Genomic DNA, 12,606 nt, shown 5'->3' with positions numbered 1-12,606 from the left:
ACCATTGAAACGGCGCCAAAAGTGTGTCATCAGAGAGAACGCTGTTATAGAAGAACTTCTGGACGTTATGGTGTTTAAATCGATAGCAACTTTATGTACACTATTTACAGTCAGAAAAGGGACATCGAAGCTAGGCAGAAACGGTTGTAGCCGGCTCGTTCCCCCGCTGCTCGTGCTCATCTGGTCGTGCTCGAGCCTTGGCTCGTTCAGTCCGCTGTTTTGTCGTCTTCTAGACCGCCGTGGAAGTTTTTACACACTGCCCCCGAAATGAACTTTGTTCATTTTACTCTTACTTGGTAGAAACTTCTAAAGGAAAAAGCAGTTGAATGGGTCTTTTTACAAATACTCTGCCGGGTAATCTGATGGTACCAGATCGTATTTTTCCGTCTCTTCCGATAGAAACGTCTTCAACCGTTCCCATCTGCCATCGCTGTCTCGGTAGTAAGTTGTCTTTGATTAGGACAAGGTCTCCGACTTTTATGTTGTGCGTCTTCGAGGTGATGATTCTTTGCATATTTCTAGTTTCCAGTAAGTATTCTGTTGACCACCTTTTCCAGAATCTGTCCAGGACCTCTTCGCGGCGTTTCCACATTTGAAGAAGTTGATCTGCAGAAGTGTGGGTAACCTCTGTAAGCCCAAGTGTGGGAAAAGATGTCGGTCGTTTTCCCGTGAGGAAATTGGCTGGCGACAATGCCTCTGGTTCTCCTATGTCGTTGTAGACGTAGGTGAAGGGTCGTGAATTTATAACAGCCTCTACTTCTGTCAGTGCTGTGTAGAGTTCATCGGAGGTTAGACTCCTGCAGCCAAGGGCTTTTTTCAGCGACAGCTTGACCGAGCGGACGAGTCGTTCGTAAAACCCTCCCCACCATGGAGCCCGTTCGACGATGAATTTCCAGTGAATCTTGAAGGAACTCACTTGATTCGTGACTTCTTCGTCTCTAATAATGTTCCACAGTTTGTGCAGTTCCTTCTTACTTCTTTTGAATGTTAAGGCATTGTCCGTATAAATTATTTGTGGGATGCCTCTCCTTGATATAAATCGTCGAAAGGCGTGTAGGAAGGATGTTGCGGTCATGTCTTCTACGAGTTCCAGGTGTACTGCTCTGGTCACGGCGCAAGTGAATAAGGTTATATAAGCTTTCTGTGAGTTTGGCTTGCTTTTGACGAAGAGGGGGCTGCGGAGTCAATGCCAGTCACCTCAAATGGATCGGCCTTTGTTACGCGATCGAGAGGTAACGGTGCGGTGACTTCAGAAGCTGGTCTTGAATTGTAACGTTGGCAGATAACGCATTCCTTGATCACCCGTCCTACCAACTGTCAACCAGAGATAATCCAGTAGCGTTCTCTCAGTTGTACAAGAGTATCGTGCACTCCGGCGTGGAGGAGTCTTTGGTGTTCTTGAAGCACGATAAGCCGGCAGTATCGGTGTTCTTTTGGTAGAACAATTGGATGTCGCTCGCTATAGGATGCGTTGCTGTGTTGTAGTCGACCAGTAGCGCGTAGCAGGCCCTCCTGATCGACGAACAAAGGCAGGTCCTTCAGTTTTGATTCCATAGGTAGTTTTTGAGCTCGCTGCGTGCACTTAATTTCTTGTTGGAATGATGCCCGTTGTACTCTTCGAATCCAATACAGCTCTGCTTCGTGAATTTCATCCGTAGTCAGCGGTCCTTTTTGGTCACTCTTGTGTCTCAGCTTGTGAATGAACCTGAGGATCCAGGCTGTAGTTCGGTGAAGTCGCTGAATTGAACTGTAGTGGTTTTCATCTAGTATGGCCGGTTCAATTGGTGTTACAGTTTGCAAGACGTTCGCAGCTTTTTTCTCTTCCAACTCACAAGGGAATTCTTCCTTTGGTATCGTCCTCGGGGGCCACGTTGCTTCATTCATTGTAATCCAGGTCGGTCCTTTCCACCATAACTGATTGGTAATTAGTTGCTCGGCAGATATTCCCCGTGTGATGAGATCCGCTGGATTGCCCTTTCCAGGACAGTGTCTCCAGTTTTGGTTTGTTATAGCTTGGATCTCGCGCACTCGATTCTGAACAAACTGCTTCCATCTGTTGGCGCCTCCAAGGATCCAGCACACCGCAATCATGGAATCCGTCCAAAAATGTGTCTCCTTCAATTTCTCTTGAAAGTGAGTTCTGATGTGATCATAGATTCTCGCAGCCACGAGGCAAGCCAAGAGCTCTAGTCTTGCCAAGGTTACCCTTTTCAGTGGAGCCACTCGTGATTTGCAGAACATAAAGGTTGAACATGTTTCACCTGATATGCCCGTTGTGCACAGGTATGCTACAGCACCATACGCCACAGTGCTGGCATCCGCAAAAATGTGTAGTACCGTTCCTTGTGCTGTTTCAGTCATTTGATTTCTGTAGAACCGTGGTACAGCCACTTGACCCAGAAGGGGAAGTCCTTCACACCATCGATTCCACTCTTCCAGTATATCGTCGGTCAACGGGCTGTCCCAATCGATGTTCATACGCCAGAGTCGTTGGAAACAAAGTTTTGCAAGTATAGTGAAGGGTACCAGCATCCCAAGCGGGTCGTAAATTCTTGCCGTTGTCTGTAATACGGCTCGCTTGGTGTCTGTTCGGTTTTGGGAAAAGTTGACGACGTTGTCCGACGTAAATGACAATACGTCGGTGCTTGGTGTCCACGTGAGTCCAAGTACTTTTACGATACCTGGCAACTCTCCTAGCGATACCTGTTGACCCTGGTCTTCGTTGATTTTCTTTAAAACTTCTGGAGAGTTGGACGACCATTTGTGTAGTTTCATGGAGGCGAGGTTAAAAATTTCATTCGTCTCGGAGTAGATCTGTAGAGCTTGTTCTTCGTTGTCCGCACCCGTTAATATGTCATCAACGTAGATCGATTTCAGAAGTTTCTCAGTAGTTTCAGGGTACTGTGGGTTGATGAGTCTCAGGTGATGTTGGACTGTTGCTGCTACGAGAAAGGGACTCGACGTCGTGCCAAACGGGACTCTCGTCATTCTCCAGATTTCGATTTTTGGAAGTGGATGGTCTGCCTCTGGCTTGCTTTCAAACCACAGGAAACGCAAGGCATCTCTGTCCTTGCAGTTGATAGAAATCTTTAGGAATGCCTTCTCGATATCCGCGACGAGAGAAATTTTATGTGTCCTGAAGTTCAGAAGTAGCCCCACTAAGTCAGCATTCAGATTTGGGCCGCTCTCTAGGTTTTCATTTAAGGACTTTGATCGATGGCCGTGCGACGAAGCATCAAAAACTACGCGGAGCTTGGTTGTTCGACTTTCCTTGACTGCTGCTTGATGTGGCATGTAGTAGGTGACACCGTCACTGTCTTCGTTTTCTACTTTCTCCGCCATACTCTCTTTTCCATATTTTCTTATGGCTGAGTCATACGCAGACAGGATCTTTTCATTACGTCTGAGCCTTCTGGTGAGCTGCATCAGTCGTTTTTCAACACCTTCCTTATTGTTTTGTAGGTGTACCAAAGGCTTCCAAGGAAGGGATACCTCGTAACGCTCTCCGTTGCTCGTTATCGTTTCTCCGAAGGACGTTAGTACAGAGTTGTTCGAACTATCGCTTTCGTCTTGCTTGACTCCTATAGCCTCCAGATCCCAGAATTTTCGTACAATGTTTTCGGTGTTCCGCGTTACCGCTGACGTTCTGAGTGCGACTGTTTGGGAGTGTTGTAACACTGTGGAGCTTAGGCTCATGGGACCGTGCACAGTCCATCCGAGCGACGTCTCGATGGCCTTGATATTGCCGTTGAGTTTCGTGACTTGTCCAGTTACAAAATCCCAATAATGTTCAGCGCCGATTAAAATGTCAATATGGTTGGAATTGTCGTCGTTAGCGATAACCGCGATCGCATAATTCAGCTGACGTAGCTCCTGTATGACGTTGTTATCCGGTTGTGGCAGTCGTTGATCGCAAATTATGCTGGTTTCAAGAGCCTCAAGGTGGTATGTCCATCGTGTTTGCTTTGCAGAGTAATGAAGACCCTTCGAAAGTTCTTCTCCTGGTTATGTCCACCGAAATACCCTACTGCAAGTCGTTCACTTCCCACAACCTTGCAGCCCAGTCTCCGAGATAAGTCTTCGGTTATAAAGGATCTCTGGCTACCGCCGTCAAACAATACTCTAGCCATCGCTTTGCTTTTGGTTCCAGAAGCCCACGCTTCGGCCGTTTGTAACAGCACTATCCTTTGGTCCGAAATCTCAGTCGTTGATTTTAGCTGTAACGGAGCTGTGCCAGCGACATTCTTTTGTCCGCCGTTCTTAAATTTGGGGTCGCACATCGTGGAAGCGTGTCGGCCTCGGCAGTGCCTACATGTGATTCTTCTTCGGCAGTTCTTAGACATGTGGTTCACAAGGGTGCAGTGGAAACATCTGCCGTGTTTCTGTAGCATCGTCTTCTTTTGTTCCAGTGAAACTGTCGAGGTGCACTCTTCCGTCTTGTGTTCTTTAGATTTGCAAATGAAGCACGGTGTTCTGAGATCCGTTTGTTGAAGTAGTGCAGACGATGATGGTTTAAAATTGTTCTGCTTATCAGGATACCTTTTACCTCCTGCCAGTGAATTCGTCTTTTTTGTCAGAGGGTGCTCTAATCTCGCAGGAGTATACGTTTGTTCTCGACTTTCGATTTCTACCTTCAAGGCTTGGAGTAACGATGTTAGCGCTGCAGGCTGTTCTCTAGGAACTCGCGCTCGCGCTCCTTCCTCATTTTGTTCTTGGGCGTTCCCTTCCTGTCGAATCGCCTCTCTGTTATAGTGAAGCATTATCTCTGAAGGAAGGAGTCTCACGAGGAGATGATGTAGCATCGAAGAGCAAGATTCTTCACTCACCCCGAGAAACTTGAGTCCACGTACATGGGCCTGCACATTATCGTAAAGACCTCGAAGTCCACGTACGTCTTGTGCAGAAGGTACCGGGTTAAGGTCAAGTAGCTTTTCCATATGATCTTGTATGAGCCGTTTCTCGTTACTGAATCGGCTAATAAGGATGTCTACTGCATCCTTGTAGCAGATGGACGTTGATGGGAGTCCGACGATGGCTGCAGCGGCTTCTCCCGTTAGCGAAGTTCTCAAGTAATTGAACTTGTCGCAAGCTGTTAGTGCCTCGTTGTGATGAACCGCTTGCTGAAATTGCTCCCAAAACGGTTGCCATTGTCGTTGTTGGCCGTTAAACTTGAGAAGCTCCAGTTTGGGAAGCTTTACCTTTAAGGTACTCGTCGGTTCTCCAATTCTTGCACTGTTTCCAGGGCTTGTTGTTTCGGTTGGGGTTCGTTGTTGTAGAGTTCGGATTGAGTAGTCCAACTGAGCCAGGTAGGTGACGGCGCGGTCGTTGTACTCGAATGCCCGGGTGTATTCTTGTTCCGCGTCGTCCCCCAGGAAAGGCTCGATGGCGACATCTGTTTCGGTCATTTGGGTATGCAGACTACCCAATCGTTGCCTGAGGATTTCGATGTCCCGTTCGATGATCGGATCACGTTGAAGAGCGGCGTCGATGTCTGGTATCAGCCTTGTCAGTTGGCTTCGTAGGGCCTTCCGTTTCAGTTTCAGACGATTCATGAGTAGTCGTCAGCCGTGGCTTGAATGGAACGTATCAGTAGTCCTGCGTTAGTTGTTGAAGATTCGGTAGTTCCCTCGTCCAGGTTCCTCTCGTTGCGTCTCGTTCCTGGGTTTCGGCACCATATAGAAGAACTTCTGGACGTTATGGTGTTTAAATCGATAGCAACTTTATGTACACTATTTACAGTCAGAAAAGGGACATCGAAGCTAGGCAGAAACGGTTGTAGCCGGCTCGTTCCCCCGCTGCTCGTGCTCATCTGGTCGTGCTCGAGCCTTGGCTCGTTCAGTCCGCTGTTTTGTCGTCTTCTAGACCGCCGTGGAAGTTTTTACACAGCTGTCTTCGGAGGTTTGCTATCATGTTTACATCGGCGCTTGGGCTTTTGCCCTCAAGGTGTCTTAGGGATAACATAAAAGACACTGAATTTTTCGACGTCAATACCAAATTGCATATTATTCTAAACTACTATTCGCAAATTGGAATATTCACACCAATCCTAGCAACTAAACTTTTTATTTTGTGCTTCTAAAACGAATCTGCCAACAACTCCCCTAGAAGTGTGAAGTTTGCGGGAACTTATTTTTCTTGTCTGTTACGTTATGTTTCTAAAGATCAGTCTCGGCCCAACTCTAGAAGCAGCCCTAGAAGCGATTCAAGAAGCTGCCTAGAGCCACTGTATATAATAGCTTTAGATGCCATCAACACAATGCAAAAAGACTGATGGACAACACTAAAAGAGCCAATAGTGATATCTGTTCTGGGCCTGGAGGCTACCATGGTAACAGAGGTGTTAGTGGCACCTGGCGGCTTCCTTATTAGTATGTCCCATTTAATCTCTCCATCCGTTCAGTAAACGTAAAAAAAAAAAGACGGTAAAAGTTAGTAAAAGTCACGCAAAAGCCCGGTCGGCATACCGGTACGGACGTATATGAACTTATGAGTGCCTCACTCAACGTATATTCAACGCACGCAGAGACGCACACTGACAATTTGAACTTTGCACTACTTGAGAAGCGAAAGAAGCAGACGACAGGTACACAGGCGGCATTCTGAAACATCCGAGCGCTACTTCCGCAATTGTCGGCCTTCTTCGACTTAATCCATTGCTATGGAAATTGACCCAGCTCGGCCTGTTGCTAGGGTACCGCGCTAGGCCAATCGTGGCGAGAGGCGGCACGAGGAAAAGAGTAGTGCGACTCTGGCAGCTAAAGGTGCCATGTACAGTGGCTCTGGGTCCGCCGACAGACACGCCTGCAACTCACCGATGCAGTCCCGCACCCTCATGCACTCCTCGATGCTCTCCTTGAGCCCCAGAGTGGCCGCGGTGGGACGCAACGATGTCACAAGATTCCGGTTGCGCTCCGTCAGAGGCGCTTCCGCCTCCGTCGCCGCGTCGTCCGAAGAAGCATCCTCGTCGTTATCCCGAGGCTCGGACGTCACCCGTAACGGAGGCGGCGCCGCAGAGGTAGCGCCGTTGTCGGAGCCCCTGCTGCTTTGAGTATCGTCCAGGCAGTCGTTGATGGTCGCCATTGTGTTCTCGATGATGAACCCGTGCGAGATCTCCATCTCCTCTTCCTGCGTCAGTGTGTCCTCTGGAAGGAAGCGTCGTCAATATTATAATCGAAATCTAAATCAGTGTGGTCTTTGGTTATTGTTGGACACTAAAAGAAAACTTGCCTGGTTAAAACTCTTTTACTCCATATATAGTAGAAAATTAAAAATCGATCCGGAACTACAAGGTGTCTGAAATACTGAGGCTCGCTCTAAAATGGACCGTGAAAATCGGCACCTGCACGTAGCAATCTAAACTTTTTGTCAAAGGTGGATTTCACAGGTGGATTTTACTTCGTAAAAATACAAAGTGTAGCCCCTTCCTGTAAAAAAAAAAAAAACAGGGCTAAAACCTTGCTAGGGTCAATGGAAGACGGCGACGCAAACAACCGAGTCGAGCGGCACGGCGCGTTTGGCCCTTATAGAGACCGTTTGGTCCTCCTTATAGAGACTGTTCGCGACAACCATGGTCTGTTAAAATGAACATAATCTCTTTGTAATGTACCTTTGGTTTAAAAATATATGTGGACAATGAGAGCAAACCTTGAAGTAACAAAATTAAAAGAAAATACGGTTGCATAACGACTGCACTCTTGCTGCCGACGGATTTCGTCTGCGTGTCGTCGGCTTTCTTTCGATGGGTGGCTACATCTTCCGACACTGCTCCCAACACCATTTATTATTACATGCGCCAAATGCGCCCCCTGTCACTCGACTCAGTCGTCTGCATCACCGTCTTCCATTGACCCTAGCTAGATTTTTGGTTCTACTTTTTTACAGAAAGGGAGCTACGCATTGTAATTTTACAAGGTAAAACCCACCTGTGAAATACACCTTTGACAAAAAGTTTATATTGCTACGTGCAGGCGCCGATTTTTACAGCCCACCTTAGATTCAGCCTCAACATTTCAGACACCCTATATATCTAAAAAAAAAGTGCATGAGCAATCACACAAACTAAATCACAATAAAAAATTGCGAAGCCCTAGAACAGTTGGAGAGATATTTTCAAAAATTAATTGTTTGTTAAAGTAACTAAAGAGTGCAATGGGCTTCCAAAAGACGTTAATTCCTCCAATGTTTGTCATTTTAATCTTTATTGAAACATCTGTTTTCCCAACGAAAAATACAAAAAAAACATGTCATTAACAGTTTGAAACCGATGCTGCTTTTTAAAATATTCGAGAGAAGGCTGACAGCATTGATAAATAAATAAATTAAATTAAAAAAAAACAGTGATGGCGCAGGCAAGCTGGTGTAATACACCGTTTTTTTTAAACCACCCGAGACTGGGTGGAGAACAAGAAGAATCCAAAGTGGAAGACAAAGGGAGAGAATGACAGAGGGTACCATTTTAACTTCTGCTGACTATTCTGTGGCATCTTTTATATATAAATATATAGATGTCACCAAGTAAACAAGTCAGCCAAGTTTTGAGTCACTGCCTTCTGTCATTCTGTTCCTTCCTCTACCACGCTGCATTCTTCTCAGATGGCTTAATAAAATTACAATTATCAATATTGACACGTAAACCTCATCGACCATGACATGAAAGTAACTCTGTGAAATCGATGCGTAGAAAAATATTAAACGGAAATGCTACGTCTCTAACTGTGCATGTAAGCATGGTGGTACTGTAGCATACAATCATCAGTGTGAGCCTACCCGTCCCCAATGAAGCGAGTTTGAGCACCTCACATTTTCGTTGCATGCCCCAAATAACTTCGCCGTTTTTCTCGCGCACACGAAAGCATAGAAAAAAAAAGAGAAAACTTTACATCAACTGCAGGTGTGGCTGTCATAGGTATTCTCTTTACAGAATGGACCTTTTCCACATACCGACGGCATCAGGCGGTGGCTGCACGAACTAAAAATCGAGGAAGTGACCTACCTGCACTACCAATCGATAATGGGAGCTACGCTACCAGTTTCTTCGCTCTCTGAGCAGCGGCGGCGCCTGCCCAACGCGACTTTAAAGAGGGGCATCCGTGGCGTCCACCCAAACGTCGTGTTCTCCTTTCCGTCGACGTTCTTTTTTTGTGTAACACAATTATATATATGCTGCAGTTACAGGTTCTACTCGCTGATATACAGCCTTCTTCCGAATTTCCTCGATTGTTCGCTCCCACTTCAGCCGCTTGGCATCGGGTGCTCGCGCGTGCGCAGAACGCTTCTCGGAAAAGGTCCATTGTGGGACAAGAAATATATGTACGGATTACAGTCCAGTCAAGCCCAGTTATAACAAAGTCAACAGGAATCGGATAAATGTAATTAAGGACTTGCAAATAAAATCCTGATGTTTTTTTCTCGCAGCTCGAAGTAGCCGCAAAATATGTACTGTCCTATTTTTGTAAGTTTTTGGCACAGAAGCTGCAACAAAGCTGTATTTCTCTTCATTAAGGTCACTGCAGTAACACACTGCAATGCGACCGCCTACAAATCTTTTTGTCGACATGGTCACTATGGCAACCGATGTCCATGCGATGAGTTACACTGGAGCGCAAGAAGTTTAACTCGCTCACATGCAAATGTCCGGACTAGCCTTCACAATAGCCGAAACACGCGCATGTTAATGCCTCTGGAAGTGCACTTTTCCCTCTAATCATTCTCGCTGCAGAAAAGCGGAATGACGGGGAGCAGCAGACGTCAAGAGGCTGAAATGGAGAAACCGAAAACTAAGAGGTGGTACGAAAACGAGGAGGTGGTAAACAGATCTGTTGAAGAAGCGTTCCGGTACAGCGTCCAGAATGCACCTCGAGAGGTGTGTTTAGCCTCTTAACCCAAAGTGGGCCGAAGTGGCAAAAGGTTACACCGCAAGAGATTGTAAGCCACGCTGTCAGACGTCGCAATCCTGGCACTTGGTCGTAAAAGTTTTGGCAAAAAACGTGAGCATATGCGAGGGTCGCTCTCATCGCAGCATCCTAACTCCCGGCTGCCGAAATTTCTGCTGAGTATCAAGCTGCAGAACGAACTTCGGCAGAACAGGCGTCTGCTGCGCACAACTCCACTGCCGTACCCCTACCATAATCGTGGCGGGGCGTGACACTTCCGCGACGTCATTGTCTGGAACTCAAGGGACCACAAATAGACCAATTAAAGACACATTCCACAGAGCTGCCAGGACTGCAGGCAGGCAACAGCACCGCACGAGTGTGACTCGGTGGTGCAGAAATCGAGGGACCAGATCCCAGGACGCGGCAAACGCGCCGGTCGGATACAAGTTCGGGGGCAACACGGCCGGGCAACGAGTGCTGCCAGAGAGTGCATTCGCGTCGAGCGTCGTCGTCGCGACGCACTCACCCTTTGCGAAGCGTGCGAAGCGGCCGCGCACCTTGCGGCGGCGGTCCTCCAGCTCGCCCTCGATCTTCTTCTGGAGCTCCGAGACCTCCTGGGTGGCCCGGTCCACCTTCCCGGGATCGTCCAGGGCCCCCTTCTGCTTGCGGCGGGCTGCCTTGAAGCAAGGCGGGTCCTGCTCCTCTTCGAGATCAATCGTCATGAACTCCTCCAATGTCAGCCGGCTCGACGGAGTGTCCCCAAACTCTGTCAGCCTGCAGAAACGACGTTTGTTTCGGTGGAATGATGAAACCAAGCTGTAAAAACAGCGGGAAACTCGCGCAATAAGACGCCCAACGAGACACCGCGGTAACCGACAGACTGAAACAGACAGGGCACGTCCTTCTGACGCCCGACCTCCAGCACGCGCTCTGTACCTTTCGCCGTGCCTTGGCTGCACTGGTACGGTGCACGGGTGGGAAGCTAACGCTGGAGCCAACTGAAGGACCTCCTTGCCGTTCTCACGCTGTCAGTAACTGTAGAGCAGGGGTGGCCAGGCTGACCCGTCCTTAGAGCCGCAAACAAAACCATTAAACTTCCAAGACCCACGGGGCGGGGTGGGGAAGGGGGGGTATGCAAGGCAAATGTATGTTTAGAGCAATAAAAACTCAAACTACTTTCAATCTATCAATCAAAAGCAGTTCAACTGTTCATAAACAGTTCAACTTTCATGTAAAAACTCGAACTACTTTCAATCTTTCAATCAAAAGCAGTTCAACTGTACATAAGGAAGTAGTAGCACAGGACTACCATACCGCAGCCTGTCTTTCGATTTAAAACGGGTTCCATTTCTCTTTTTGGGGAAGTGCTCATGTGACTGGGAGGGAGGCGCAGTAGTGTTTTTTTTGTGGGGGGGGCAGGGGGGGGGGGGGTAGAGAGGAAGCCGCGAGCCGCGCCTTAGCACGCAAAGACCTGCATGCGGCTCGCGAGCCGCAGCTTGGCCACCCCTGCTGTAGAGGCTCACAAGCCTCGTGGGTCCTCCGTTCATTACACTCATTCAAAAACAGACACTCGTTAAGCAACAAACCCACCTTCAACCACTTGTTGAAATGACCCATGTATAAAAGAAAACAATAAAAAAACAAATATTCATATAAAAACAAACTGATTCACAAATACTCATTCCAGAAACAAATTCCCGTTAATAAAAGAGACCCTTTCGAAGGAACAGACGCTCGATTAAAGGGAAACAAAGGCTCGCTCCAAGCATCGCTCGGCCAATGGCCGAGAGAGGGCAAAGGGAAAGGGGCGTGACCTCTTGCGGATGGTGGTCTCGCAGACCTTGACGACGCGCACCAGGTCCTTGATGGTGCGGCTGAAGTCGTGCAGCCGGGAGGCCACCAGCAGGGCGGCCCCGCAGAGCCCCGAGGGCCGCCGCCCCGTGTGCATCCAGTCCCGCTTCATGCGCTGCACCAGCCGCAGGGCCGTCATCGACACCTCGTGCGTCTTGTCCGCAAACTCCAGATGGTGTGCAAAGCGCACAATGTACAGGCACGGGTCTAAGGGGAACAGACGGCAGAAAGGCCACCTCAAGGGCTGCCCAGACAGGACGCGGCAGATCCCACGCAAGAGGAAACAAAAGCATGCACTTCCTGAAAAGTCAGAAGCGTCGAATCTCATCAAGAGGTGGGGGGGGGGGGGGGGGGGGCCAGAGCCATTTTAGAGCGCAGGTGTGAAGCGGCGGTTTCACAAAATGCTCTTTCACTCCAGTAAGCCACATTCTGCCAAGTAGATGAACAGCGTCTGCTACGCTCTCCATGAGTGAGCATGACGGCTAGGTATTAGCGTCATTTCTGCTGTTGGTGATATGCTCAAGTATGGGGAGTCGCTCTGTCAATGACAGAAGTTGGTAATATGGTAAGGGGCGTATTTTTGACGTGTAAACCCATGCTTATTCTGCATTTTCTCCCTGAGGAGTTGCCCCGGTGGCACGTAGAGGGGCCACTTTGGCCGCCAACAGGTCAACGGCTAGACTGCAGTTTCATCTTACGTCCGAATAAAGACCAGCATAAATAGAAATCGAGTACCAGTCAATACTTTTTTTATGTTCCCAACTACTCTGGCTGCCACAGTCAATCCCAGCGCGAGAGAGCTCGAGCAAGCTGTAAATTCGAATAGAAAGACAGCGAAAGTTCATCAACGTGGCATCAGGCAAGATTTCGAGCTAGATCA

General features: G+C 48.2%; 1 protein-coding gene across 3 annotated transcripts in view; it reads right to left on the bottom strand.

Annotated features, from left to right (window-relative positions):
• LOC8037295 (transcription factor IIIB 90 kDa subunit) overlaps window positions 1–12,606 on the bottom strand; it is a 67,561-nt gene that overhangs the window by 21,807 nt on the left and 33,148 nt on the right. For all 3 annotated transcript variants that reach the window (XM_040220217.3, XM_029974177.3, XM_029974179.4), the window contains exons 6-8: window positions 11,690–11,933; window positions 10,402–10,649; window positions 6,813–7,142 (exon numbers count right to left, since the gene is read on the bottom strand). In XM_040220217.3, the coding sequence (XP_040076151.1) occupies window positions 6,813–7,142; window positions 10,402–10,649; window positions 11,690–11,933 (822 nt within the window). The remainder of the gene's footprint in view (window positions 1–6,812; window positions 7,143–10,401; window positions 10,650–11,689; window positions 11,934–12,606) is intronic.

Source organism: Ixodes scapularis, unplaced genomic scaffold, assembly GCF_016920785.2.
Source record: "Ixodes scapularis isolate PalLabHiFi unplaced genomic scaffold, ASM1692078v2 PGA_scaffold10__122_contigs__length_95168666, whole genome shotgun sequence".
NCBI classification, from domain to species: Eukaryota; Metazoa; Arthropoda; class Arachnida; order Ixodida; family Ixodidae; genus Ixodes; species Ixodes scapularis.
This window is presented reverse-complemented; position numbering and strand designations above follow the sequence as displayed.